The sequence below is a fragment of the Calypte anna genome, chromosome 5A (assembly GCF_003957555.1).
Source record: "Calypte anna isolate BGI_N300 chromosome 5A, bCalAnn1_v1.p, whole genome shotgun sequence".
NCBI lineage: Eukaryota > Metazoa > Chordata > Aves > Apodiformes > Trochilidae > Calypte > Calypte anna.
The window spans coordinates 18,787,176-18,814,280 of record NC_044251.1 but is presented as its reverse complement, the minus strand read 5'-3'; the positions used below and the strand labels follow the sequence as shown (position 1 = coordinate 18,814,280).

General features: G+C 46.4%; 1 protein-coding gene across 1 annotated transcript; it reads right to left on the bottom strand.

The window, feature by feature from the left end:
• Positions 1-240: 240 nt before the first annotated feature.
• On the bottom strand, positions 241-21,253 carry PAX9 (paired box 9). Its single transcript, XM_030451907.1, has 6 exons — positions 21,136-21,253; positions 19,317-19,604; positions 17,385-18,011; positions 14,941-15,083; positions 9,698-9,850; positions 241-495 (listed from the first exon to the last, which is right to left on the bottom strand). Exons 1-6 carry the CDS (start codon positions 21,251-21,253, stop codon positions 241-243), a joined length of 1,584 nt encoding a protein of 527 aa, XP_030307767.1.
• Positions 21,254-27,105: the final 5,852 nt, after the last annotated feature.

Genomic DNA, 27,105 nt, shown 5'->3' with positions numbered 1-27,105 from the left:
CCAGGAGAAAGTAGGACAAGGCTCCACGAGCCCTTTGAGGGATGGAAGATCCTTAAAAGTGCAACACAGCACTTCTCAGTTTCTGATGGTGTCTTCAGCTCTTTCAATCCCAAAAGCCTTGCAGGAGACAAGTCAGAGGAGAAATGCCAGGTATCGCCGGCAGGAAGGGAGCAGTCTGTGAGCCAGGCTGAGAGGACAAACAGGCAGCGGGCTCATGCTGGTCCTGGACCAGCTCCTGCATCAGAGAGCAGAGGCTGTGACTGAGTGGCTACCCTCCCTGGCTGTCTGCATGCCCTTGAACGCCAGCGTGGCAGGGATGTCACAGCTGTGAGGGGACAGCGGGGTGCCCCCAGCATGCTGCCAGCCATGGCCGGCCATGTAGCTGGAGGGGGCAGCGCTGTACGTCATGTAGGGTGAGACTTGGGCTGGTGTGGCATAGGGAGGCATGGCTGGTGCTGACACGAAACTGCTGACAGCTGGGAGGCCATTTGGTGCCTGAAAGAGAAGGGAAAATTGTTTCTGAGAGAGTAAGACACAGCAGATCTGGGATAAAAGAAGCTGCCCTCAGGTGCTGCTTGGGCTTTGTATAGGACAAGTGAAGACACCCTGAAAGCCACCCATAACCATGCCCCTCAGATTTCAGAGGTGCAGTGGCCCCCTTTGCTTTTAAGACCAGCTACCTTGTATCAGCTCTGGACACTTCTGGGAGTCTATCCTAGGCAGGAACCAACAGAAGATGTTTAGGGAGCACACATGGAGAGCAGGGCAGAAGCCATCTGACCCCCCTGTGCACTCACTTGGCTTTCCACAAGCTGTTGTTCAGGGACTCCTTAAGCCCATGGTTACATCTGGAGATGTGTGATGAGTTTGGCCCATTTCTTTCACTAAGAGCATTCAGCTCCTGGCAATGAATCACATGGCTTGGAGCAGGTGAGCTGCAACCCATCTTTCCCGAATTTCCAGTGGAGTTTTGGCCACTCTTGGCCAGTCCCTGGCAGGTGGTGCTGTGGCAGTTTAAGCTGAGTATGCAGTGGCCACAGCCTCCCTCATCCCCAAAGGAGGGAGGGTGGGCTCAGCCCCGAGCTGCAGCAGGCAGGTGCAGGCACGGCTCCTGACACAACACTCCCTGGAGTGAAGAGGTAACAAGCAGCATGGGGGGGGTGGGAACAACTTAAAGTCTTTGGTAATTGTTTGCTCAGAGCATGAGTCAGAACTATAGTAATAGTATTATTATTGATGATGTCTTTTAAAAATCTATTTTCTAGGTACTTGGAATATAACCTTGAAAATGTTCTTTGCTCACAGCTTCTCCTAGTTTCAATAGGGTTTCTGTGCACAAAACAATTGCAGGGCTGGGTCCTTTCCTGCAAGCTATTTTCCTAGGTCCTTCCATAGGCTGGAGAGAAGTGTTGCTATTTAAATAGGGAAGGGAGAGTCCTTCAGTATGCCACGATAGGATTTCACAATGAATGACTCCTTATTTAAATAAAAAGTGTTTGGTGGTTTATTTCACACCCTGTAAAAGCTTTCTCAGCAGAACAGGTACAAACCAAGATAATTTCTCTTCCCTAAGTTTCAGTTTGTGTAGTGTTTATGTTTTAGGATTTGGGGTAGTATTTTTTCCCCAGATGCTTCCTGTCTGAGTATGAAAGAACAGGTATCAATTCAGCAGTCCAGGTAACATCTGACATTTTTAATCACCTGGTAGAACTGGACCTAACCTGGATAGTGCAGAGTTAAGAAATTAAACAGACATTTTGTTTCAGCTAAAACTTCACATGATGGTAACATTTCATTTCTTCTGTCCTGTCTGGATTACACCTGCCTAAATTTCCAGTACTTGCATGAAGGGCCCCATAAAAGGCACTGGCCTGATTTCAGGCTCATGAGTTTCCTACCAATGTAATTCATAGTTCTACTGGCTGGACTCTACTGGCTCTCATTGCCACTTGGGAAACCAAGCAGTAATCCTGCTGGAGTCAATATAAACATGTACAGCAACCTAAAACAGCAGGAGGCAGTGATGGGATCCTAGCTACAAGCCTGCAATAGGTATATTAATTAGTACAAAACATACAGCTGCAGCAGCAACATAATTGTCATTCCAAATCCATAAACACTTTGTTGAAGCTGAACTTGCCTTATTCTTTTGAAAATCCAAATATGTGGCCTGACCTTCAATTCCAATTACACGTCTCCTACTGTGTGTTAGAATTACACTTCAGCCTCAGCTTTGCAACAATGCTAATTAATACAAACTTTCAAATAATTGCACAGTAAATTAGTACACTTCTTAAATCACGTGGAAAATTATTTCACTGAATTTATTGGAAACTAAAAGTCTGACAGGCCCTAAAAAGTACTGTTCTCCAAGCTCCCTGCCTCTTACAGTGTGTAAAGTACTTTTCAGAAGAATGTGAAACAAGAAAAGAACACTTCTGGTTTTTGCTCTAACAGACAGCAATAAAAAGCTTTTCACGGAGGCAGTAGAGCCATTAGAGTAATTTTGCAACACTGGGACATTAAGAGCCACAACCCAAAGGGATCCTGCAGAGAGAAGAGCTACATAAACCCCAAAGGCATGCTGGAAGGAGAAAAGATCTGAGGCAAGTCCTCGAAGATTTTCATGGTGATTGAGACAGCAGAAACCTCCAGCCTCTTGAAGAATTTTTTTTTTTTTTCAACTCTGCAAGGCCAACCTGGTCCTTCAGACTCGCCCACTCCCAAGCATTCTGATACAAAACAGTGATCTCAAGGCTGTGCCTGGAAGCCCCGTTTCAAATAGGATTCCTCATTGTGAGTGGTCACGACCCATGAAACCTTGGCTGTGATTCCTCCTAGGGTGCAGAGGAGGCACATGTCCCTCCAGCCTTCTGTGTTATCATTGCACCCCTCTACAATGTGTGGCTCTGGGAAAAGCCAGAGTCATTGTTTGCCACAAAGAAGAGAAAATACTTCCTGTATGCTGTACAGACTGCCATGGTGCAGGATGTTCTCCATCCACTGGCACCTAGAGCTGTTTAAGAAAGGCAGATGCTGTAACAACATCTCATCTGAGGAAGAATAATACTGCAGACATATCCTTCAAAGCTGTGTATAGTGCTGCATTATGCCAAGGCAAAATACTGCTTGATGCAATCACTTTGTGCCTGTCCCAAACCTACCATAACAGTCCAGCAGAACATGGGTCATGTTATTTGTGAGGCAAACAATTTTTGGTCCTCAAAAAATTATTTCCTTCTATGTCCAAATGCTGTGTGAGAGCAAAAAAAATTCCCTGGAGCTGATAGCTGTGTCTGTACATGTAATTAAAACAAACCGGGACCAATGCTTTGGTCCTGAGGGTGAGCAATGCCATGCAATTCCCAGTCCCTCTGCTCACCCCTCCTGCCAGAAACAGGGTGTCCTTGTCCACACAGAACAGGGGATACAGGTTAGATCTGTGCCAGGCAGTATGCCAACAAACCACCTCTTTGCTGGAACCATGATTCTGCAACCCATGCCCTGGGCTCTTGAAGCTCCTGTAGACAAGACTGCCGGGGGGTTCTCAGCAACTAAAAACTGATCATTTTGAATGATTTGAGGCAAATCTGAGTACCTGAACAGTTTGCATTAACTGAAGCGTTGATGATGAATGTTTAATTGTACATGCTCCTCTGCTTATATATGTATATACATATATACATATATATGTTCCTCCTTTACCATTGTGTGACCTTTCTTAGTATGTTCTTATGACACAAATTTAAGTGTAAGTCTCTGAACTATAATTATTGGTGAAGCCATAGTTTGTTACTGAATTACACTGAAGGTGCTGCTTGGGTTGTTATGGATAAAACAGATGGGATTTCACTGAAGATTCACTAGTTTTTGTAAAAACTTAATTTAAAAATATTTACCGTGATTTATAACAGACAAAACAACCCTTTTACTCACTCCCCTTTACTTACATTACTGAGGTAACTGTTGTTTTTACGGTCTCTTTTGAATGTGAGAAAGATCTTGACCTGACTACTGAGGGCAGGACATGGAGGCAGTTGTGACATGTCATTCTTATTTTAGTTACAATGCTACGAAGTTTTACCACTCAAAACCATGATGATATGGATGTCAGTATGTGCCTTCAGCCAAGCAGGCACCACTGGGATGGGTATGGACTGGCCTAGCACAGCTCTGCTTCAGGGGAAGTTCAACCCATTCCTGCAAAGCAGCCAGGGCCTCTTCTGGTCCAAATTTAAAACTACACAGATAGAGAAAACCTCATATTATGTGATTTAAAACTATGCTACTCAAAAAAGCCCCTGATTCTCATCTCTGACTTTCATCATGAAGGACCTGACATAATAATTTTAACCATGAGAGTTTTTACATTTAAACAGCTTTAGATACAAAGTGTAGGTTATCAGAGAGGTTGAATCTTGTCTGTCAATCTGGCACTTTTTACAAACATGGCATTCACTTAAAATAAATGGAGGGGATTAAGTTCCGTGACCCTATATATACTGGATGAATAATTCATCCTGTAGTATTTCAATCAGAGGAAATGAACACTAAATCCAAACATTCATAATTAGGAGAGCAAGAACCCCATGGTGTTTATGGACTTTTAAAACACTTAGAACTTGTTTTATGTTCAGAGCCTCTTGAACCTAGTTTTTAAATTTTATAAATATTTTTTTTCTTAATTTAAACCATTGCTTTTCCAAGGAAATCTAATTTTTTAAGCAAACAAACAAACACGTAGTACTAACTGAACAAGAACCTCTGCTTTTTAAGTGATAAGGGTTCCTGTTTAAAGCACTTACTATCCAGCTTCTATAAATCTGGAGAGAAACATTTGCTCTCAGTTGCTGCTTCTGTGTTTTGAGATAACTCATGGAATGAGCATTTCCAGATCTTAGAGCTATGTTCTAAACCTAGAACACATGACCTCCCACCAATTAACAAACTCAGGTAAACCCATTCTCACAAAGATACCTGCAAAACAATCACAAGTTGAATCTGGTGATTTTCTGCTGAATGTACTGCTGATTTGCACCTCTGCCAGTGAAAAGATCCAGGCAAATTTTGAAGCCAAGGTGGACTCAAAGTCTTGTTTTAGGTCACATAAAATCATGCTGTTGAAACAAATGTGTTTCCACCGATCAAGGAGCTGGCTCAGCAGTTCTAATGGAGGGAATTTCTAGTCCTAGACACTTTGGGTACAACACTAACTAGAGACAACTTTGTTGTCATTGTTGTTTTTAGTCTGTTTGTGATTTGGGATGCAGAGGGGGTGGTTGGATAAAAAGCAAGTCTAGAACCAAGCTTCTATGGATTTTTCTTTGGAACAAGTGATTTCCATTAACTGTTCAGACTCCTAAAATTCAGAACAGTTTCCCTCCAAACCAGAGGCAACCCTCATACACATCTTGATATCTGTTATGAAGGTTATGCTGGTATAATGTATCATACACCTTCAGCTTTCTCTCTTCTGCAAGGTGAGGAGAGACAAGGCACAAGATTTCTGGACAAACTTCCCAATCAATCCATGTCTTACAAACTACCTGACTTCTCTTCCTTTTCTGCTTTCATCATGTTAATATCAATGAAACACTCAAACTAGATTCCACTTTCGGACATTGTAGAAGAAAGCCATAGTCTATATTTTAGTTAATTTATATTATTTTGCTTCTTTTCTTCTGCAGTTTCCTTCTCTGTCTTTTGCTTGATAGATACGTGTTCTGTCAGTATCAAAGTTAGATTTTTCCCCTGTGATCCCTTCCCACGGGACTTCTAACTGTTTTGGAAAATGACCCAGAGTTGCAGCGTGCGAAACCACAGACCTGAATTTATTTTACTTATTGCTAATAGCAATAATGCGAACTATCTCATTTTGGGTTTACACAAATACAAATGAAAGCACATTTTATGCCAGAGGTGGATGCCACCATAGTTTTATAGTTTAAAATGTTCATAAATTATTCTTCTTATTTTAAAGTTATTATTTCCAATTATTTTAATCTCTCACACATTGTAATGTAATTGTTACTATAATTAAATGTATAATATACTGCATAGACTAGGAACTGATGTTTTGTAGAAGTATTATAAATGTCAACTAAAAAAATATGTGTCTGGAGGAACACAATAGGCTTCCAAGTTACCTAATTCATGAGCCCTAATGAGCTTGGACAGTGACTCAGCCCAATCTCCCCTGCTGGAATCAGCAGAAGTTCAGCTTGTGTCAAGAATTGGGAAACACACCTATGGTGAACAAAGTTGTTGTTTCACTTACATTTCTCAATTCTAAAACTGATTTGGATGGAACAAATCCTTCCTGTCCTCAGATCAGCAAGCTCAGCACTTTGCCTTGATCCTCGAGCACTGAGCCTTTTCCCAAGAGCTCACGAAACAAATGTGCACAAGTATCACAATCATCTCACCAGAAGCAGCAGCTCTGCAGCAAAGCAGAGGGCTGGCAGTAGCTTTGGCTTCTGGGATGCTACCATAGCTCCACAGACAGACACCCTCTTGCTGCTCATTTTTCAAAATTAAAAACTTAAAACAGTTGCTGAAAAAGCTGAATCTTTTGTGAAAATCCTGAAAACACAGCTACTGGAGAAGCAATTTTTTTCACAGCAAGGAAAAAGCTTAGCAGGAAGCAGAGCTAGTCTAGAATATCTAGTCCTTCAATCAGAAGAGCAAATTACTTTAAAAAAACAGAAAACATCTCATGTTCTTAATGATGTGCACATTATCTGTCAAAAAGTTTATGGAAACAAGACTAAGAGCAATCAAACACAAACTAAAAACGTAAAGGAAGCAAACATGCTACATCTCCCTTTTTAATTGGAAGTGAAATATGATTTATATATCAAACCAATATACGGGATCCCAAGGGAAGTGTAAACAAATTTTCCAAGTAAAACATCAACAGCAGGCCTGTAATGGAAATCTCATTTAGGAAAATGTCATTATCTAGAGGTGTAAGTAACACACCTATGTTTCTTTTAAGGTTTTAAAATTAATAACTTTAAATAACATTTTGGCAGAACTTGTACTTTAGTAAATTAGGGTTATATTGTGAAGCTGGTATTGAGTGCTACAGCATCAATGGGGAAAATTACATGATCCTACAAACAGCTATTCAGATCAGTGTCCCACTAAAATAAACATGCCTGTGCAAATAAGTCAGTTACCTAAAGAAGGATTACAAAAGTGAACACTGAGTAAACTTCTCCAGTTTACGATAATACTTTTTATTAAAAACCTTTTTGAGGAAAATGTAATAAAATGTCAAAGCTGTATGTGAATAAACTAGTCATAGCTGACTCGACAAATCAGGGGTTGCTGTCTTTTTCTAATGTTGGAAAAATTTCTTGCAACATATTTTCATGTTAAACTATATATCCATATTCTTAGGTGAATTGAACTTATTTTACTGAACATATTTCCCCTTTGATTCGCTATTAATTTAACTGCAAGCAGATGACTCTGAAAAATTAGGACATTGTAGTTAAATAAATTTGACATCCAGGAAATCTTGAGCAAAAGGGGGAACATTCTGTAGGTAGAACGTTACTTTGAAACATACGCCTTTATTTTCAAGAAAGACTGAACAGCAGCAATACATTGGAATTGAGGAGCTTTTAAAATAACACATGGTCAAGGGGTTTACAGTCAGTCTGTTGCTCAGCAGAGCTGGGCTGATTCCCAAAAGACTGGGCTTTGAAAAATTGAAAGAGACCTTTCAAGAATAGGGAATTACAGTATTTCTCTTGCACTGTAAGTCGTTCGAAGCAATGCTTGTATTCTAGTTAAGTCACAATTAAAACTGAGTTATTTGCATGCTTGAGTTCTTCAAAATTCCAAACAAAATTAGTAACAGGAGAAGTACCTGTATAGAAAATGAAATCTTTGTAAGAGACACTGCATAGGATTGAGTAACTAAGTTCAATTCGTTACAATGTACTGCATGAGAAAATCACACTACTTCCTTCTAAAATAAGGTTCATTCCCTTAATAATGAGCAGATCCCATTCCATGTGTTTAATGTGCTTTTTTATTAACTTGTTTCCTTTACTTATAGGCATCCCAGCTGCACTGAATAACACAGAAATCAGATATCAGCTGTGTGTTTTAAGTATAGCTGTGACATGCATCAAGATCACTCTTAATTATATTCTCTTATCAAATTTTAAATCTCAGTCTCTTCAGGGAAATAAAAAAACAGCTTTGTAAACAGTAACTGGCATTTACACACTATTACTGCTCCTTTCCTAAAGGAGCCAGGGGCATTTCATGTCTTTCCCAAAACAAACTACAGCAGAAACAAGAGAGGGGGGAAAAAAAAAAAAAAAAAAAAAAAAGACCACAACCCTTTCTCAGAGACTGAGGAATCCACTACAAAAACAACAGAGGAAAAGCGAGGTAGGAGAAAAAGGCATGATGGAGACAAGGCCAGCGGAGGTTGTTGTAAAACCCAAATGCACGCCAAGATAAAAGGGGGGAGCAAGGGGTTCCAATGCTTCTTCAGAAGAGTGATGGGTTTAGATGGTTTTCACAGTGAAGTGAGATCTACGACATACAACACAACAATCACACACTAATATCTCTACTAAAATGTCTGTCAAACGTAGATTATTGCACAAGGTCTCTATATGCACTGAACAGTTGCTTTCCACCCATACTCCCAGGGTGGATGATATAAATGGAAGGTACTTCCTGTCCACTGAAGGTGCTGGATATTGGGATATATTCAGTTACTTAAAAAACCTCACAAACAGACTCCCTCACACTGGAACAAAAGTAAATTCTCTTTTCTGTGAGCACAAAGCTTGATTTTGATGACAAAGACAAAGGTTGAGTCTCCCTTAGATAAGTTCTGCTTACAAGGACAAAAGAAAAGCTCAGAATAAAAAGTCATGCCATCTGAGCAAAATGCCCTGGCTAGGAACTAACAACAGACTCCCATAGTTTTGGAATGGATTTGCACAACTCCCCCTCAATATTTCGGCAAAATCTGGAGTCGGGCAGGGCACACATGAGTGTTAAATAAGCAAACACATTGGAAGGAATAAACATTTGTTCCTTCAATGTTGGTAGTTAAAACTATAATTATTAACAAAAAATTCTATGAAAAATGCCTTCTTAGTATAATACATGTAACAGCATGGTGCTACTTGAATGAAACTGAGGCTGAGAGAAGGACACATGAACAAAAAAGATATTTTTGGTGGCTGGGAGCTAGGCAAATATGAGATCAACCTGGTAATGTTCCCACTTTGTCCTCTCCAGGGAGAGCCAAAACAGCCATCCCTTTTGCCTAACAAATCTCTGGTGCTGCAGAGAAAATTACTGGGAAGCTGGTAAGAAAATGAGGGTGGAATCACAGCCTGTCAGTTACTGGATGACCATGGCCACTGTGACTAGGTATGTAAGCAATTCCTAAGAGTTGATATTTGGCCATAGCAATCACCACACACCATAAAGTCATCATTTTCTTCCCACTGTACTGCAAGCACCAGAAGATTGAATAGATCAAGTCCTGTCTAATCCCCCTGGCACTCTGCTCCTTGGCTGTGATAGGTATCTCCCACCACTTGCTTGTCAGTCCCTGGTTCTGTTTGTCATGGCAGAGCTCCAGGTGGGTTGGGGCCCTTTGTGCAGAGGGTGCTCAGAGTGCAGTTTGAGTGTCATTATACCATTCACTCACCTCTCTGACTTTCTTTATTAGTTTCATCCGGGTGGAGTGCCCTGAAGCCATGTGGGTTGGTGGGCAGGGCACTGTGTTTTGGCCGTGGAAGCAGGTGGCCAGTAAGAGGCAGGTCTCACAAATGGGGTTCGAATGGGGTGCCATCCAGATCACCTGAGAAGGAATCAGGTGCATGTAGTGGGATCAGCTCATGCCCCTCACCCACAACATGCAATGACATGGATGCCAAGACCTCGAGCAAGCCGTCTTAGTGACAGTTTTTTAGTAACAGGCACTGGTCTGGAGATCCTAATGAGAGTGACACAGAATGACAGTGTCCGAGACAAGGTCTGAACCCCTGTACGAGGTAGGAACTCTGCTAGTAGTTCTTCTACATACTTCAGCAAGAAAGTAAACAAGCACCTCAACACCTTCTCCCACTCCTGCGTATGAGTGAGGCAAGGGAGGTACGGATCTTCATCGCCTGGATTTTGTGTTGACCCATAGCAGGAATCCACTTCCTGACTCCTGAATTAGAATATAAGATGCCGAATAAGTAATCTGCTAATTAATTTTTTCGATCAATAATCTGTGTAGGAGGGTGATGTAATTGGCCATAACATTTAAGGTCACATTTTTATCTCACTCCCAAAAGAAGTTGCCATATGCTGTAGGTTCTAAGCACTGCAAGTAAAAACAATTACAGATGCTTTCACCAATGGATATTAGTTCATTGTTCATTTACAAAGATCAGGAACTAAATATTTACATTGCCTACTTTTTCTGTGCAAATAATTGTCCAGAATTGCACCCACAATTATTTGCAGTCACTTGCCCTAAAATTGAGACTTCGCTTCATGTGCTTACAGCACATGGAGCTCACGACCCCTAATCAGAATGCAACCAGAGGACAGGGAGTACAAGCCCAGCAAAGCCAAAAGCTCAAGCCACTAACAGCTGCTGAAGTTCTTCTGAGACACAAGTTTCTACTTTGGGGTCAGCCCAGTAAGTCAGAGAAAGACTTCACTCAAAGCATGTTTGCAAGCCTGTCTGAATTAGGAGAAGTGGTTTCAGCAACTCCAGGAGGTTTGGGATCAGGCCTCCAGAAAGCATACCCTTTCCAGGAACAAGCTTGCAGTAACCACTTGGTTTTAGTCACCCCGGTTACAAGCTTTCTCCCTGTTAATGAGCATCAGCTCCCTTTGGCAATCTGCACATCTGCTTCCTGCAATGCTCACAACAAATAATTTTGAAAAAAAATATTTCCAAAGCTTTTTGCCTCTCAACAAATTTTACAGACATAAAACAGACCTGCATTTTTATACATGTGTAAAAACAGACCACAGTTTTTTAGTTTGCACATCCATGACATTAGTCCAGAAAATCACACGCATCAGATGTCTGAAAAGTATGCTTTAAATATTATACATATTTATTAAATGCTTTGATTGCAAATGCAAGGTGCAAATGGGTTTGTATTTCAGTGATATCAGGTCTTTTTTCCCCTAACTTATCTGCCAATATAATACATAAAATGTTCGGAAAACTCACCCTTTGTCTTAATAATGTCATTATCTGTAGAAGTCTTTCCCCCAACACTACACTGAATGTGCCTCTCCATATAAATGCTGCAATATAACTAAGCTCTTTATGAAATGTGTATGACTCAAAACTGTCATGCTCTGAGAAAGATTTTTTTCCTTTTCAGTTTCTCTGATTCACAAGTCACTCTGTTTGCAAAGCTGTATGACAAATTTGTGAATATGATGCACCAGGTAAATATAATGCAATTGCTTACGTATAAATGGCAACTTGGGACATTAAGTAATTAAAATATGAACAGAAACTTGGCAAAGCATCTCTGTGATATCCTGGGGAACGTTTGGTACAGGATTACAGTCTGCCAGGCAGAGCTTTCAACTCCCTGAACCCAAATGCCAAACAACATCAGAAAAAAAGGCCCCAGAGACACCAGGAAATTCATAATACTTAAAGTGAAAAATGCTCTGCATCCAGAGGTGCAGTTTCATGTTAAATAAGTGTGACTGCATATTGCTGAGGCAAAAATTTCAAGCCTTCCTGCCTATTTTGGGGACTTTTTTTCCAGGCTAAATTCCCACTGATGTGTAGGGCAAGGGGTGAAATGCAGCCATTTGAACCCATCAAAGAGACCAGCCTTGGCTGCCAGCTGACAAGTCTGGGAGGTCAATAAACAGCTTCACCTGAAAAAAGCCTACAGGATCCCATGTGCTAAAACAAATGTGTGTCATTTAAAAAGAGGGGTCAAATAAATTTAAGTTAAAAGAACAGAACGCCTTGCTCTTAGGCTAGAAAAATTAAGCCCTTTCTCATGCAGACAGTGTTTCCAGAGGATTTCTTGGGAACTAAAATACTATAATCCATGCCTAAGGCTGGGGGAAGAAGTCCTGCACTGACCTAGTACCAATATAGCTATTTGCCGACTGCGTAGAGCTGAACCTGTTGGTGATGCTCAAAATATATAGTAAATATTTGTTAGAAACAGCAGAATTCCCTATTGCTCAGACAAAATCCTTTGCTAATTTACATCAGAGCACACTCTCTCCACTCCTGTTGTCTAATTGGAAAGCCTAAGTGGAACACACACATTTGATTCCCTGCTTCTCTACTCCTTTCAGGTGCCGCTGACTCTGGTAATACAGATATAAAACTGGAATATTACAGAGCAGTCACTTCTCTTCTGTGGGGGAAATCTGCTGTCTGTCTTCTTGAGACCCAGCTTTTATAATGAGCTTTGCCCAAAAGAGACAAGGAAAATAGCATTTACCCTGAAGTCCAAAGATAGAGCCTATTTCACTGCGGTGCTTCTGACACATAAGTTATGACCGTGGCTTCTCTGTTTTCCACCATTCCACATATGCCTGTGCTGGATCCATACAAATGTTCTCTTCTGTCTCCTGCTCATCTATTTACACCCAAAGCAAGTTGCAAGAAACTATGTATAGATCTAAAACACCAGAGCCTTTTGGTGAGACTTCACTCTCACAGACCATTACCTCAGACTGACTGAGCTTCAGCGAGTGGACAGAGAATAAGTTAGTGCTACATGCAGCAAGAATTCAGGTCATAAATTTCACTTTGCACCTGGCTGGAACAAGTCTTTTGGCAAATAGAATGCTGATGAAACTGAAAAAATTCCTATTTTCATATTCTTATTTTACATTAATTTTCTCTGAATACATTAGCAAGTAGTTAACTTGTGACAGACAAAGCAATTAACATACAGGTGAGTCAAGCAAGCCTGAATACTACATTAACAGATTGGTATATATGTTAGAACTTTATAAAGCCAAATTCTACTACCCACATTATTTATGGGGAAGGACCCAGGGAGGGAATCTCCTCTGTGTCTTCTTTTAATTAGCAGGGTTCTGAAAATGACCCTTTGTATAAATGCTTTTTAGGCTTTCTGATCTTTTAAACTCCGGACAATGTATTTTGATATATGAATTCCATTTTATTAGTAGCAATTTGCTCCACTGTTAAAATAGCAAATATCTTTAAATTACATTTGTCAGGTGATCTTTCAGGTTGAACAAAACTTTGAAGCAAGACTGGAACTGACAGCAGAACAGTAATATATTATGAAGATGAAAGCATAAATACTGAAAGGGTGAAATAAAGATTGAAGATCATTTCCAACACCAGCATTGAAAATAACCTCATGTACATAACATTGTTCCTCGGACACATCTGTTGAGGTAAACGAAATTCCAACAAAGGCAATGGTTTATAACCTACAAGCCAGATCCTCTGAATATTTCAGCAGAATCACATGCAGAGGGCCAGGCCTGGAACCTAAGACAATACAGCCACGGTACCAGCTGTTCTTAACAGAATTATGACAAGCTATTTCCATCATTGTTAGTAAGACTGCTAATATTTTTTTTGTTTCATTTTAAAAGAAAATTGTGGAACAATGAATACTAAATCTAAGTCTAATTCTATCTTTAACCATACAGTCATGGCTATACAATACTGCACGTCATTTGTAATACGTAATGAAGAGAATACTAATGGGATAATAGAAAAAAAGTAAAACAAAACAAATAGAATAGCGTTAAAGGCAGTATATTGTTTGCAAGGTACTATATGGAGTGAAATGGTTGTTCACTTTCTGGGCCCTGTGGTATTTCCCACTCTGCCTCATTCCCCTCTTTCCAAGCATTTCTGCAGTTTGCACTCCACCTCTTGAGTTTGAAAGGCTCTGATTCGGCTACTCTCAGCACCAAATACGAGCTACAAGTCTCCTTGACATGGAATCCAAAACCAGACACGGAACTAAAAAAAAATGTCCCAAAGCTCTGTTTTGAATGGGAATATGGTTAACAGAGATCGCGGGTTTCCCTCTGCTTCGTTGTAAGTGTAACAAACGAAGGGCCAGGAAGCCAGTGTATCTCAGCAACCTCTGATACATTTCGAAAGTGCTTCCATCGCACGACAAAAAGTTTTCAAACCCGGTACTTTCCCAGTTGAGCCTCTTATATCTTTTCTCCCGGCATTGGATTTGATTAGCAAGTACAAAGATTTAGACAGAGATTTATTAAGTAACAGTTATATTGTGCTGTAATTAAAACGTAGGAAATTCGCCGTCTACTTAAGCATTTAGAAATGCTTAATATAGGAAGCAATTACACCTCATTTTCAAATTATTCCCCTGCCTACAGAGCACGCTGCGGACAGAGTACAACGCGGCGCTAAGGGCGGCGGCGGAACGTGCCCCCTGACACGGCCCTGCCTGGGGCGGACCGGGCCGGGGGCTCGGGGCCGGGCCGGGTCAGAGCCCCGGTGGGCGGCGCGGCGGGGTCCGGTTGGCAGGCGAGTAGCCGGCGGGGCCGGAGCGCGGCGATTCTCGGATGTCAGCTTGGCGGGCTGTGCCGCAGCGGCGGGGGCAGAGCCGGGAGACCGAGGCGGACGAAATGAGGGCGCTGAGTGGGGGTCTCGGCAGCCCTCCGCCCGCCAGGAGCCTCTCGAGCGGGACGGGCTGGGCTAGGCCGGGGGGCTGCGGCGGCAGTGCCGGGGGAGGGAGCGGAGAGAGGAGAGGAGGAGAGAGCCGGGCTCTTTCCCGACGTTGCCCGTCTTGGCGGACTCGTTTGCAAACCAAAACCGAGAGAAGGCCAGCACCGGCTCCAAACTGGAAGCGGCAGCCCCGGGCAAGGGCCAAAAGCCCGAGGCCGACCTCAGGGCTCTACGCATCACCGCCCTCCCGCCCCTTCTCTCTTTACCTGGCTGTACTTGGCCTCCTGCTCCAGGGAGCTCTTCTCCAGCCCGTTCATGGCGTGCTGGGCCGGGGTGGGAAAGGTATTTCGTCCCAGGCTGCTCCATTCCTCCACCTTGGGGCTGGGGTAAGGCGAAGTGTCGCTCACTGCTGGGAAACACGGAGAGAAAGGGGTGGTTTAGAAGCAGGGGCCGGGATGCTAAACATTTTGCTCCGTGTTGGAGACGGCTCTCACTCCCCAAAGGATGCAGTTTGGGGGGCAGAGCCTGTCCCTCACCCGATCACCTCGATGAGTCTCCCCCGGCAGCCCTCGGAGGGGGTGATCTGGCGTAAGAAGGGAGTCGGGTCCCTACGAGCAACTGATAGCAACGATTGCCGGCCGAGCCCGCAGCTGGCTGAGTCGCGTTCCTCCCCGCGTCCATGCACTGGCGGGACAGAGCTTCCCCGCGACGCTTGTCCCCCAGGGTATCCTAAGGGGAATTTATGGGAATTGCCTCGTGTGTGTGTGTGTGCGTGCATGCGAGGCCAAGGACAAATGATACCCCTTGGTAGAAATAACCCTGACATAGCTGCAGATGAACCAAGTTTCAAAGTTGGGACGAAAAATAAACAAACAAACAACAAGAAGAAAACCCCACAACAAATGAAACACAAAAATAAATAAATAAATAACAAAAAAAAACTAACAAAAAATTTAAAAGGAAGAAGGTAAGAAAAAGGGGATTGTGAAATACATAAATCATATAAATCTTTTTATTTAGACGCGCATCAGCCGCGCACGGAAATACAGCACCGTTTTGCAGGCTGTCCTGCCAGGGAACCCGAGGGGCTGAGGGGTTGACACAGCTCCCCGGAGCCCCACTCTCGCGTCGGAGCCTACGGGGTTACAGGCTCGTCGGAGCCGCCGCGGGAGCGGGCTTTCCCGCCACACCACTTTGGTCGGCCCCTCGCCGAGGCTGGGGAAAGGCACAAATCTGAAGTTGTCTTAAGAAATTGAGCTCTCTCGGTGAGCGCCCTTTTCTGCTGATCTCACACTTTCCCATGAATATGGGCTTCCTTTCCGTGTCAGCAAGGTCAGTTTATCCTATAAATCAAGGGCGAGCAGCCCCCATCTGAGGCATCGGCCGCTCAGCAGTCCCGGCTCTCTGCTGGGAAGGGGAAGGGGGGAGATTTTACACTGCAGAAAGATGTGTGCTGCTTCGAGGTCTGAGGGGGACGGGGCAGATACCGAGGCACCCGCCAGTACCCTCAGAGGCCGGCCTGCCTGCCAATGTGGTGTTAATAAAAGAGGAACTCACTTAAAAAAAAAAAAAAAAAAAGAACTCCATTTCTCATGCCATTGTAATGTACTCATTCTTCTTAATATTCCTTGCCAACACTACCTCTCCCCAGCACAGAGCAGAAATTGTCAGACGTGTATTTGTTAAGTCGACTCAGAAACATATTTATTTGTTTGTTAGTGCCAGTGTGGTCTGAGGGCAAAGAAGAAGAAAACGGTTTTTGTGTTTGTATGAATGCCAATAAAACGTGTGTGCATATTGCTTGGAAAAAAATACTACCTTTTTAAGAAAATAAAAATTATTCTGCTATGCCTAAAGCACTATTTGAAGTGCTGCTGGAACCGGATTGTTGCCCGTAAAAGCGCAATGAAAACAAAAATCACAGCCCTCCCCCCCGCACACACACACACACCCTCCGCTAATTGGGAGAGAAGAGTGGGACACAGAGCTCGCTGTAGGCGAAGGTTATTTTAGACTGTTGTTTTAACCACATTCACTACTAGTTCACTGGCAGAGACAGAAATGGAAAAAATGTCCCTTTCTTTGCGGCAAACCGTACTAAGCGGCTGGGAGACGCGACGCAGTTTCCAGGCGGAGAAACAGAAAGAAGGTGGAGGGGATAAAAAGAAGCAAATCTTGGGGGGTTGGTTTTCCTGGACCACCGCTTCGGAGGAAAATACAGCATCAGAATGAAAGCAATTAGGTGACATTTGAACTTCCTGCCGGAGCAAATTTGGCCTGATTGCGAAAACTAGAGAAAAAAGATTTCTCAGTAACGCCAAGGAGGCGCCTGTGACGGGAGGGCGCAGCGAGCACCGATCGGGACCGGGCCCAAGACGATGACCGGGCCCGGGCTCTGGGCATCCGCAGCCTGGACCATTCCCGACGGCCAAGGTCGCCCTTTTTTGGGTCACAACGGCAGCGGTGACGGCCGTGTAAGGTTTGGTGTGCCGCCTGCAGCCCGCCCCGGGACCTCCGATCTGCCCGGTTCCCGAGGCACATCCTCCGGTAAACACATTTCCCCGCTCAGGCTAGGGAGACGCGAGGGGTTTCCCGAAGGAAACAACGAAACCTCCTCTCGAGCCTCTAAGAATGAGCCCAGGAGCAGGGAACCGAAAAGCTCTGGCCCTGCCTGGCTGCAGCTGCGTCCCCGGGTCTCCCCCCTCCTCACCTTGGTCTGTGATGGACCGGATCCCCAGGATGTCCGTCACCGAGTGGGAGGACGGCCACGTCCTGGGCATGGCCATGGTGCTGGGGATCGCTGGCACACCGGGAGGGGTGGGCACCTTGGCTCCTGCAGCAGCGATGGGACTGGGGTACGAGTAGATGTGGTTGTAGGGCAGAGCAGGCTGTGGGGGCGGCTGGTGCTGCTTATAGGATTCGTAGTGGCTCTGCTGAGACAGGTTCCCGATTTTGTTCCGGAGGATACGGCTGATGGAGCTGACTGACGGCACGTTGTACTTGTCACACACGCCATCGGCCAGCAGGCGATCCCGGATCTCCCAGGCGAAGATGCCCGGATCTCTTTGTTTGTAGGTCCGGATATGTTTTACCACTGTGGGGGTGGTGACCCGAGGCTTGCTGCCTCCGATAGCCCCCGGTAGGATGGAGCCGGTTTCGTTGTAGCGAGCCAGAATTTTACTGACACAGCCGTGAGAAACGCGGAGCTGCCGGCTAATGTCACACGGCCTGATACCCAGTTGCGCCAGTTCCACAATCCTCAGCCTGATGGCATTGGGCAGGGGTCTCCCGTTGACAAACACCCCCCCGAGCTGGTTCACTTCTCCGAAGGCAGGTTCTACAAGCAAACACACAAAAACACCAGTCGGTCAAAGGAAATGGCTCAGAAGGGGTGTCTGAATTGCTCCTTATCACAAGGCATATGTCACGGCTCAGGGATCACCTGGTCATTTCGTTCCTCGCACACTTATATTAGAGATGGATGTCTCTAAAAGTGGAAGAAAAGGGATGGGGGGGAAGCAAGGGGAAAAAAAACGAGAAGGAGAAAATATAGAGGAAATAAAAGAAAGAAAGAGAGAGGAACAGAAAGAGAACGAAAGAAAACCCCTGGCAACAAATGTCGGAACTCTCCGGGTTATGCATCGACCATATTACAAAAATGTGCATTCCACAGATGAAAAACGAGATCGCCTCAACAGACAAGTCAGCTTTATTGCCACAGGAAAAAGGAACGCGAATGAAATAAAAAGAGAAGAAAAACATTTTTTTCTAAAACGCTGGGGGAGGGGGAGGAAGGAAAGTAGTTGAAATTCTTTTAGATGTTGGGAGAGGCAATGGCAACGCGGTGCTTCTGAGTCGCGACTAACTTTTTAAAGACCGTTTCTGGTGTTGTTAGCGCCTCTCGCTTAACAGCACAATTACACCAGGCTGTAAAACAAACGTGCTAAAATGTTAACTGCTAAGACCGGTGTCAGGAATAATATACAACGTGCCACAGGCTCCAGCCATCCACTCGGCTGGAATCCTGCCTCGCACTCGCCTAATAACATTAATAATAAACTAAGCAGTCACCAGGTTTCTCTCTTCCCTGCTCCTGACCCTTAACGTGTTCTTACAACTTGTAGGAACACGAGCAAAGTCAATAAGGGAGCCGCGGCGGCGCATGACGACGCACGGGTGCTCCCCCTCTCTTGACAGCACTTGAACCCTGCTGCACTTACCCATTCTTCTGAGCAGGACACCTCTGGGGCTGCCCTAAATCCCAAACGGAGACCTACGCCCTGAGACAGGCTCCCAGCCTCCTGCGCTCCCGGCTGCGCTAGTCCCCGAGGCTCTCTGATGTCCACCGAGGAGGCAGCAGGGGCGTGAGGGGAAAAGGGCTACAAGGAAATCTGCTTCCAGACGAGAGAGCCTTGACTTCTGCATTTCAACCTCAGGGCAACGTGGGCAGGGCTGGGCTGGGCCGGGCGCCGCAGCCCACTGCTCCCCTGAGCCCGCCCCCGGGGGCGGCCCCGCCGCCGGGCCGCCCTCCTAATGGCCGGGGGAGATGACGGACAGCCCGGTGCTGGCGGCCCTTCCGCTGTGACTCTAAGGCGTGCTCGGCACCTGGGTCCCCGCCACAGCAGAAATGGCCATTTCATACCTGCCCGGCGGTGAGTTGCGCGGAAAGTGCAGTCGGGGCCGGGGCGGTGCTGAGCGGAGCCGGCTCTGCGGTAGGGCCGGGGAGAGCCGAAGTGACGGGGGGTGGGAGCACAGTCGGAGGCCGTGGTGGGCAAGGCAAGGTGTACCTCAGGCACCCTCAGGAGCCCCCCAAGCTGCTGCGCCTCCCACGCAGTAAAACGGACGCGGAGGGGGCGTCGGGGTTTGCAGAGAGGTGTGTGTCCCCTTTCCCTGGCAGAAGATGGGCGACGTCTTGTCACACGCGCCGTTTCTTAGCGTTGAATTTGCAGATGCGGGACAAAAGTTCTTCCTTGTTTACGGTTTCCTTGGTCTAATAAAGCACTTTTTTCACTAAAGAATACTTTACCGGTGGTGTACGAGAAGGCTGTGAACGATGAGCCTTCAGTAATGTTTTTTTGTAGAAATCACAAGGCGGTCAGGAAATCAGCAGCAGCTTTGCTTGCGGCGCCCGGGTATCGGGATGCTGTTACTTCCCGGCCATCAAAGACCAGCTCCGGTTTTGTTTTAATCCCGACACTAAATATTGCACCGCACTTTACTGTAAAATGTCAACGCCTCGCAGCTGATTTCAACTTTATCAGAGACACTGCTATATATTAACAGTTAAAAGAAAAACAGACAAAGCTGGTAGGAATTAAAGTATGTATGGGTCACGGCGTGTTTGTGTATGTGGAAGGAGTGTTTGGTTTGGCATTAGGTGTACGGATCCTGATCTGTGAGTTTATGTGTGTGCCTCTTGCCTACATCGCACGTACACCAAGTTACACATAGAGATCATGGTCTTCCCAGCTCCAACCAAAAATTTATCATGGTTTTCATTGGGTTTTTTTCTCTGATATCATTTTTTGCTTAATTTGTTTGTATATTTTTCTCTTAAATATAATGTTGAAGGTATAAGCTCTGAAAATAAAGCATGAAAAGATATAATGTGGTGACCCTAATGCACAAAATATCAGCAAGTAAAATATGAAACTATAAAATATGAAACTCGATGGTGTGTATGAACACTATATAAATATTTTAATTTAAATGTTTGTAGGATACTTTTAGGAGAAAAAGTAAATTCATTGAAATAGGTTTCAGAGCCTGCACATATCGTAATGAACTTGCACAGTGAAGAGTAAGTAAGATGTTGCAGATTAGTAGAAGATTCTAAGAGGCAATCAGTAGAAGATTGCCCAGAAATTATGGCATGTTGCAGACGTTTTGTGGTGGAAAGAAAGTAACTGTGGTTATTTCCCAGGTATCTCTTTATTTGATCGGAATATCTGCCGATACTTCTATTATCTCTAGGATTTCAAACAAAACAAACAAACAAAAATTTTCTGTGGCAGTTTCGTGGTTATTTCAGAAACATGATTCGCCCATACAGAATATCACGCTTGTAAATTGTGGTGCTTCCTCAACCTAGATAAAATCACCTCTGGTAAAGGGGATCCATCTTCTCCCACATCCCCTCGCCTGCCCTCCCATAAAAGCCACCGTCCGAAAGCGATGCCATGTTAAGCAGACAATATTCTCAGGTAGTCGCTGAAGCCAGAATCCTTTTCGGTGTCGTGAGCTGACCTGCTCTTCATATTTCTAAGGGGGGAGACATTGAACTAGTAGGACCCGGATCCAGCCATTCACTAAGTTAATTATATAACTAAATAATGGACGGGGGTGCGGGTCCGTTAAACTTCCGATCCGCATTAACAGCCAGCTTCTCCCCGAAGCAAAGTCGCCAGAGTGATCTCTGCCAAGCAACCCTCTCCTCAGGCTGCTGGCCCATCCGCACAGACCGGGCTGCCCGCCGTTCTGGCTCTGCCCTCCGCCCACCACCGCCGCGCCCGGCTGCCTCGCACAGGCCTCCCCTCCCATTGCCTCAGCCCGGTCCGGCGGCGTGTGGCCGAAGACCATCTGCGGTAGCACGGCTGGCGTAAGCCTGGCCTCGCTACTTCTGTACTGTCTCGGCGCCCCTGGAGCTCCCCCAGGGTTGCCGAGATGCTCAGGCGTGACCCTGCGCTGCTCTCCCACGCTGCCCGAGCGGTTTCTCTCCCCATCTGTGCCTTTTGTGCTCAAAATTGTGTCTTTTTCTTCCTCCCCCGCCGTGTTCTCCAACCTGTCTGTTCCCCCTCCTTCCTTCTCCCACCCCTCCACCCTCGAACCCGCCTCTGATCTCCTGGATATTTGGTTTCTTTCCCTTTCTCAATGTGTGTTCCTGATGTGGTCCTGTCGGAAGAGCTCGTTTACTCTGCTCGGGTCTCCAGTGGTTTAAGGATAATGTTTATCAGAAGTGAACGTGCTCAACTTGTTTCCATTCAACTGCTGAGTGTGGGCTGAAATACCAAAGGTCACATCTACAGTGAGTCGGTAGAGGGCAGGGGGAGCCGAGAGGAATATGAAAACATCATAATGTACAACAGCCTGTTGATCGCTTCAGACCTGCCTGGCAAAAAGATTAATTTTTTTTTTCAGGTAGGAAATAATTGAAGAATCGGAGGGGAAAGGCATCAGGGAGAGGAGGGAGAGGGGCCCCGCGGGGTCGGAGTGTCTCCACCGGGGAAAGGGCACGTGTGGCCGGGCAGGGGTTTCGCCCCGAGGCCGCTCTGCAGGCGGCCTTCCCGGCAGCCACCCGCGCCCCCACCGCAGGGTCCCCCCGGCTGGGCAAGGCAAAATGGGTGAGTGGGAGGGCTAAAAGTGACTCGTGCCAGATCTGTGACAGATTACAGCCAACATTTTCGTCCCTGCTGACGAGAGTGACTGAGCTGTGCCGTCCCTCACGATGCTGCCGGAGCCCAGGGTGCGGTCAGTCGTTGTGTCTCCCGGGGTCACCACCTCTGCCTGCCTCCCCTCGACACCGGGACATCGCAGAGAGGAGCTGCAGGCTTTCCCCCCTCCTTTCCAAAACCTCAGACACGGGTCTCTGGCCCTCTCATGGAACGGACTTGGCCTGAGTTGCCTGTAGCAAATTGCCTGTACGGCAACAGCTCCGTTGCGCGGCTGGTACCGGTGAGGTGATGGCTGGCAGCCGGCTGTTTTCCCTCTCCAATGAGGGCTTTCTCCGAGGTCGGGAGCCTCAAGAGATTGCTCAGCGATCCCCCGGAATCTCTTGAGCCCCTCCCGTAGATGGGAGCTGGGGTCCCGACTCGGTAGCATCCTAAACCCTCCGTCCCGGTTCCGGTTTGAGAGGCGGCCGGGGCCCTCGGTGCCGCTGTGCACACGTCTGGGCGTGCCCGTCTCCTGCTTCTCTCAGCAGTCTTTAGAGAGAACTCGTCCTCCATGAGGGGCTTCCAGTTGGGGCTCCACGGGGTGAAGTGCAGCTCTGATCCTCATCTTCTTCCACTGTAGAAATAAAGCAGACCACCCCGCGTTTGAAGCTGCAGATTTTTTAAAATTATTATTATTTTTGGAAGGAAGCAAACTCTTGATACTAGGGAGGTGACTCCGGAGGAGCGATTAGTGCATAAAGTTGCTCATATGGCACCATATATTGTAAGTAGAAACCCTCCCCGACCCTTCCCAAAGGACAAAGGTCATCCCCTGTGTGTGTGTGTAGTCAGATGGCCGAGTTTTTCGAGTTTGTGTGGGGAAGGTGTGGATCTGGGTTGCGGGAGGTTAGAGACACACAGAGGTGCTGCGGCTGTTGCGGGGACTGTCACACCTCTCCTTTCTTCCCTCCCTTTCTTCCCTCCAGCTCCTGACCTGCAGCGCAGAATGACGAAATCGCCCCTACCCGGGGTAAGCCAGGAGACAGTTTGGAGGCTAAAAAGCACCTCGAAGCTGAAAGAAGGGTTGGGGTCAGCTAACGCGGTTAGGAGGTCAGAGAAGATTTTAGACACCTCTGAAAGGCAGGAAAAAGCGTGGCAGAGGCAGGTGGAAGAGCAGTGGCAGCCTTAGGCTGTGGCTGGCGGTGACCCATCCCAGAGCAACGGTGCTGTGTGATGCAGAGAGAGGCGAGACCCAGGGGGCTTTCGTTTTGATCAGATCTATTCCTACATGCGGGCATACAAAATCCCACGGGATCTCTCGGGGTAGCTCCCGTTTTCTGCAAGACGTGTAAGGAAGCGAATGCAGTATGAAGGGGACTTCACGTATCAGTGGCTGCCATGTGCATCTTCTTACACGGTACAATAGCTGAGCCCAGCAGGTTAGCGAGGGCACGGTGCCTTGGCAGGGGGAGGGAGGAGGTGCCGGGATGGTACTGTTGACCCCGCGCTCCACCGGGGAGGGAAGGAAGGTCGATCCGCTACTCCCACTCCCCCTCTGAGCCTGCTGGCTCTAAAATGCTCGTCCTGACACCAGGTCTCAGGTGTGCTGACCCTCCTGCGTAGCCTCGGACAAGCACGCTTCAAACATGCCCCGTCAGAGTCTTGCTTGAAAGCGGCTGCGAAGGAAAGGGAGTGTTTTTACGGGGAGAGGCCCCTTTCAGTCAGAGTGGGGCTGCAGGCAGGGACCGCTACCTCCCCACAGCCCCCTAGTCCCTTGGAGACCCCTTCCCATCCCGTTCTGAAGGGACCGGCCTCGTTATTCATTTGTTCTCCACTTTTTTTGTGTGTGTGTGTGGGAAAGGCTTTGTGAGAATGATCCTGGGACGTGTTGTCTGCTGCCTTATTTTAGCTCGAAAAAAACCCCATGCCCTTACGCCCTTATACCCTTGTGTTCTCCTGAACTACCAGCTTTCATGTACGAAAGTGTATGCGAATCCACAAAGGGGATATTTTTAGATTAATTACTGTAACATTCAAATGTATATGAAAATACTAGCAACAACTAAAAAACTCGCACGAAAGATTTTTTTATTTCGTCCCGTCCCCAGAAGAGGTGGTGGGGGAGCAAAGGGGAGGGGAGGAGGACATAGTGCTGTGAGTGAGTATGTGATTTCAGTTTTAAGAAACTGATTTGACGGCAGGGAAAAGACGGAGAATGGAAACGTAATAGAATGAAGTTTTGTTTAACAAAGTTTTGTCGGATACAAACAAGCTATGCCTGGACATTTTCTGCATAGTTATGAAACAATGGCGAGCAAAATACAGTCATGTTTCGGAGTCACTTTGGCAACAACAGACCTCAAAATCTAAAGGGAAAGAATTGCAAGAAATCAAGGCACAAGGCTTTTGAGTATCATGCCTTTCAGATAAGGACCCAACCTCCTTCAAATCTCCTTCCTGGCGTGGCGGAGCAGGGAAGCTCCGTTTCGACTCTAAGAAAATGTCCCTGAAGTGTCGGGCTGGCTTGTCCGGAGCGCAAACATCTGCTTGTGCTCGGCAGCGGCTCAGCCCCGCTGGTTCCCAGATCTCGACCCGTCCGGGAGTCTCAGCTCCGGTGGGAGAACGAGCTGGAAAAGTCTGTAAAATCTCAGGCAACCCGGGGCGAGTGACCTCTGGCATTTGGCTCCTTCCCAGGAGAGAGGAGGGGACGGATAGACCCGGCTGCCTTGTCCGGCCTGATGCCCCATCTCAGGTCAGAAGCAGATCGTCTCCAGTGAAGGCAAGAGCAGGCGCCTGTGCTTTACTGGAATGCACTGTAGACAGATGAACAGGTGAAATACAGGTAGAGCGGTGCGAAAACGGGTGAAGAGCAGAGGAGCTTCCCCCCCAAATCCCACCGCACCTCCCCCCTCTGCCGAGCCCCGGGGGCTGCCTCAGCCCAGCCCTTCCCCTCCCCCCCGGGGCGGGGGGCACCCCGGCTGGTCAGTAGCGGCAGTGTCACTGTCCCCGTCTGTCCACCTCGCTTAAATAGTCAGATCGAGGTAGGGAGGGCTGGGGTGTGGGGGCGGGGGTGTCTTAACGATGTGTTAGTTGCTCGGACAGATTTAATAACTTTGCAACCACTTGTTCTTGGCAAGCCCTCTGGAGACCAGTGTCTCATTAGGGCTTTCCTGGTGCAAACAGTTCACTTGAATGAGCGGTGCTGAGCTGATTTCTCTTTCCATTACGATTTTTTTAATGACATATTTAGAATCAGACAATCCTCATGGACCAGGCCATAAAGCTACAGAGGACCGGATTTTAAAAGCATATTTTGTTCTAATAAAGCAATCAGGTTTTAATTTGTCACATGTTACATGAATTTAGAGAGAAAAAATCCAACAAAATAAACAAACAAAAAAACCTATTGTTCTGCATTAAATTATAGGAACAAACTGGTAATTCTAGTCAATTTTGTCCATTTCTGCCTTCCCTTCTGCAACACCTAGTACCAGTGCCACCTACAGGAATAACTGTATTTTCGAGCTGCTTTTAATCACCAGAAGCGTTGGAGAGAGTCTTGTTAGCTCTGCCGTCTTCCTAGACACGCAGCAGATTGTCTGACTCCAAAAGTCAGTTCTTTTTTAGTGGCTTTCGTTCAAGAAAACACACGCACCCCGGTGTGCAGATGTGTGCAAATGCAGGCAGGTTCCTCGGTGCCACGGCAGCTGGAGGGATGGAGCCCTTCCCCCGGAGCAGATGCAAGCAAAGGCGAGGAGCAGCAGGGTTTGTTTAGAATCATAGAATCATAGAATAGGCTGGGTTGGAAGGGACCTCAGAGATCATCGAGTCCAACCCTTGATCAGCTACCGGCACAGTCACTAGACTATGGCACTGAGTGCCATATCGAGTCGCTTTACACCAAGCAGTGTTTCGGGATGTCACCAGTGGTGCTCCACTCCATGCTGGGGGAGGGGGTGGCCACCCGCCAGCTCCCATTTTGCCCCCGTGAAACTCAGTATACCTATGGGCACCGGCAAGTTTGAAGCTGAACCCACGGCAATCCAAATCAATGCCAGTTTATCTCCTGGCTGTAATTTTACGCGGGGCAGCTACAAGCCAAGTGCGGCTCTGCCTTGCTCTCCTGCACACCTCGGAGCTTCGCCTGGTGCGATTTATTCGCCTGGGTGATTTATAACGAATGTCTCTTGAATTCCAGGGAAAGAATAATTGTCCGCCTCCCTGTCTTCTTTGAGGGGGGAGGCCTCGGCTGCCAGCGAGGCTTCTCTTTGCTTGCAGCCATACAGTCTCGCAATGTGAGGCCGAAGGTATTCGCCGGCGCTGGGGAGGGGGTCGCCGGGGGTTGTGGGCAGCGGCCCGGGCTGTGCTCCTGCAGGTGGTTCCTCCGGGGAGGAAGTTTCCTCACTAGACTTTGTGTCCGCTAATCCTTTCCTACGATTAAATTGAACCCAGTATTAGGCTCCAGGACGTAAGATGGTGGCAAACCTTCCTGGTCAGATTAGAAAGTGCGCCTATTTTTTCTCGATCCTTTCTCTGGAAGAGTTTCCAGCTCTTATGGCTTTACGTGTGTATAAACTCGTTACCCAAAAATGTGTATTTCGGATAGCTTTGTTGACGCCCTGATATTCTGCAAAGGAGATACCTCTGAGATGACCTGAGGTTTGTCTGCAGGTGGGAACATGGGTGCCCGCTGCTCACGGACTGCGGCAGTCATGCCAGGTGGAAACGGGGGAAAGTTGGACACGCAGAGCCCGGGCGCCCCAGCATGGGGGCTGAACTAGAAGCGATTTTAAAGGGAAGGGGCTTATAGAGTTTTCCTCCCAAACCTCGTATCCCCTTTCATTTTCTAGTCACAAAACTTGGAGGTGTGGGGTTTGTTTATTTTTTATTATTATTATTTTCTTTGGTTTTTTGTTTTTGTTGTGGTGGGTTTTTTATTTTGTGATGGGTTTTTTTTTGTTGTTGTTGTTGTTAATATTTTGTTGTTTGGTTGTTGATGATTTTTTTTGTTTTGTTTTGTTTTTTGTTCTTCCCTGTTAGGGAAAGAAAGCTTGTTTAGGA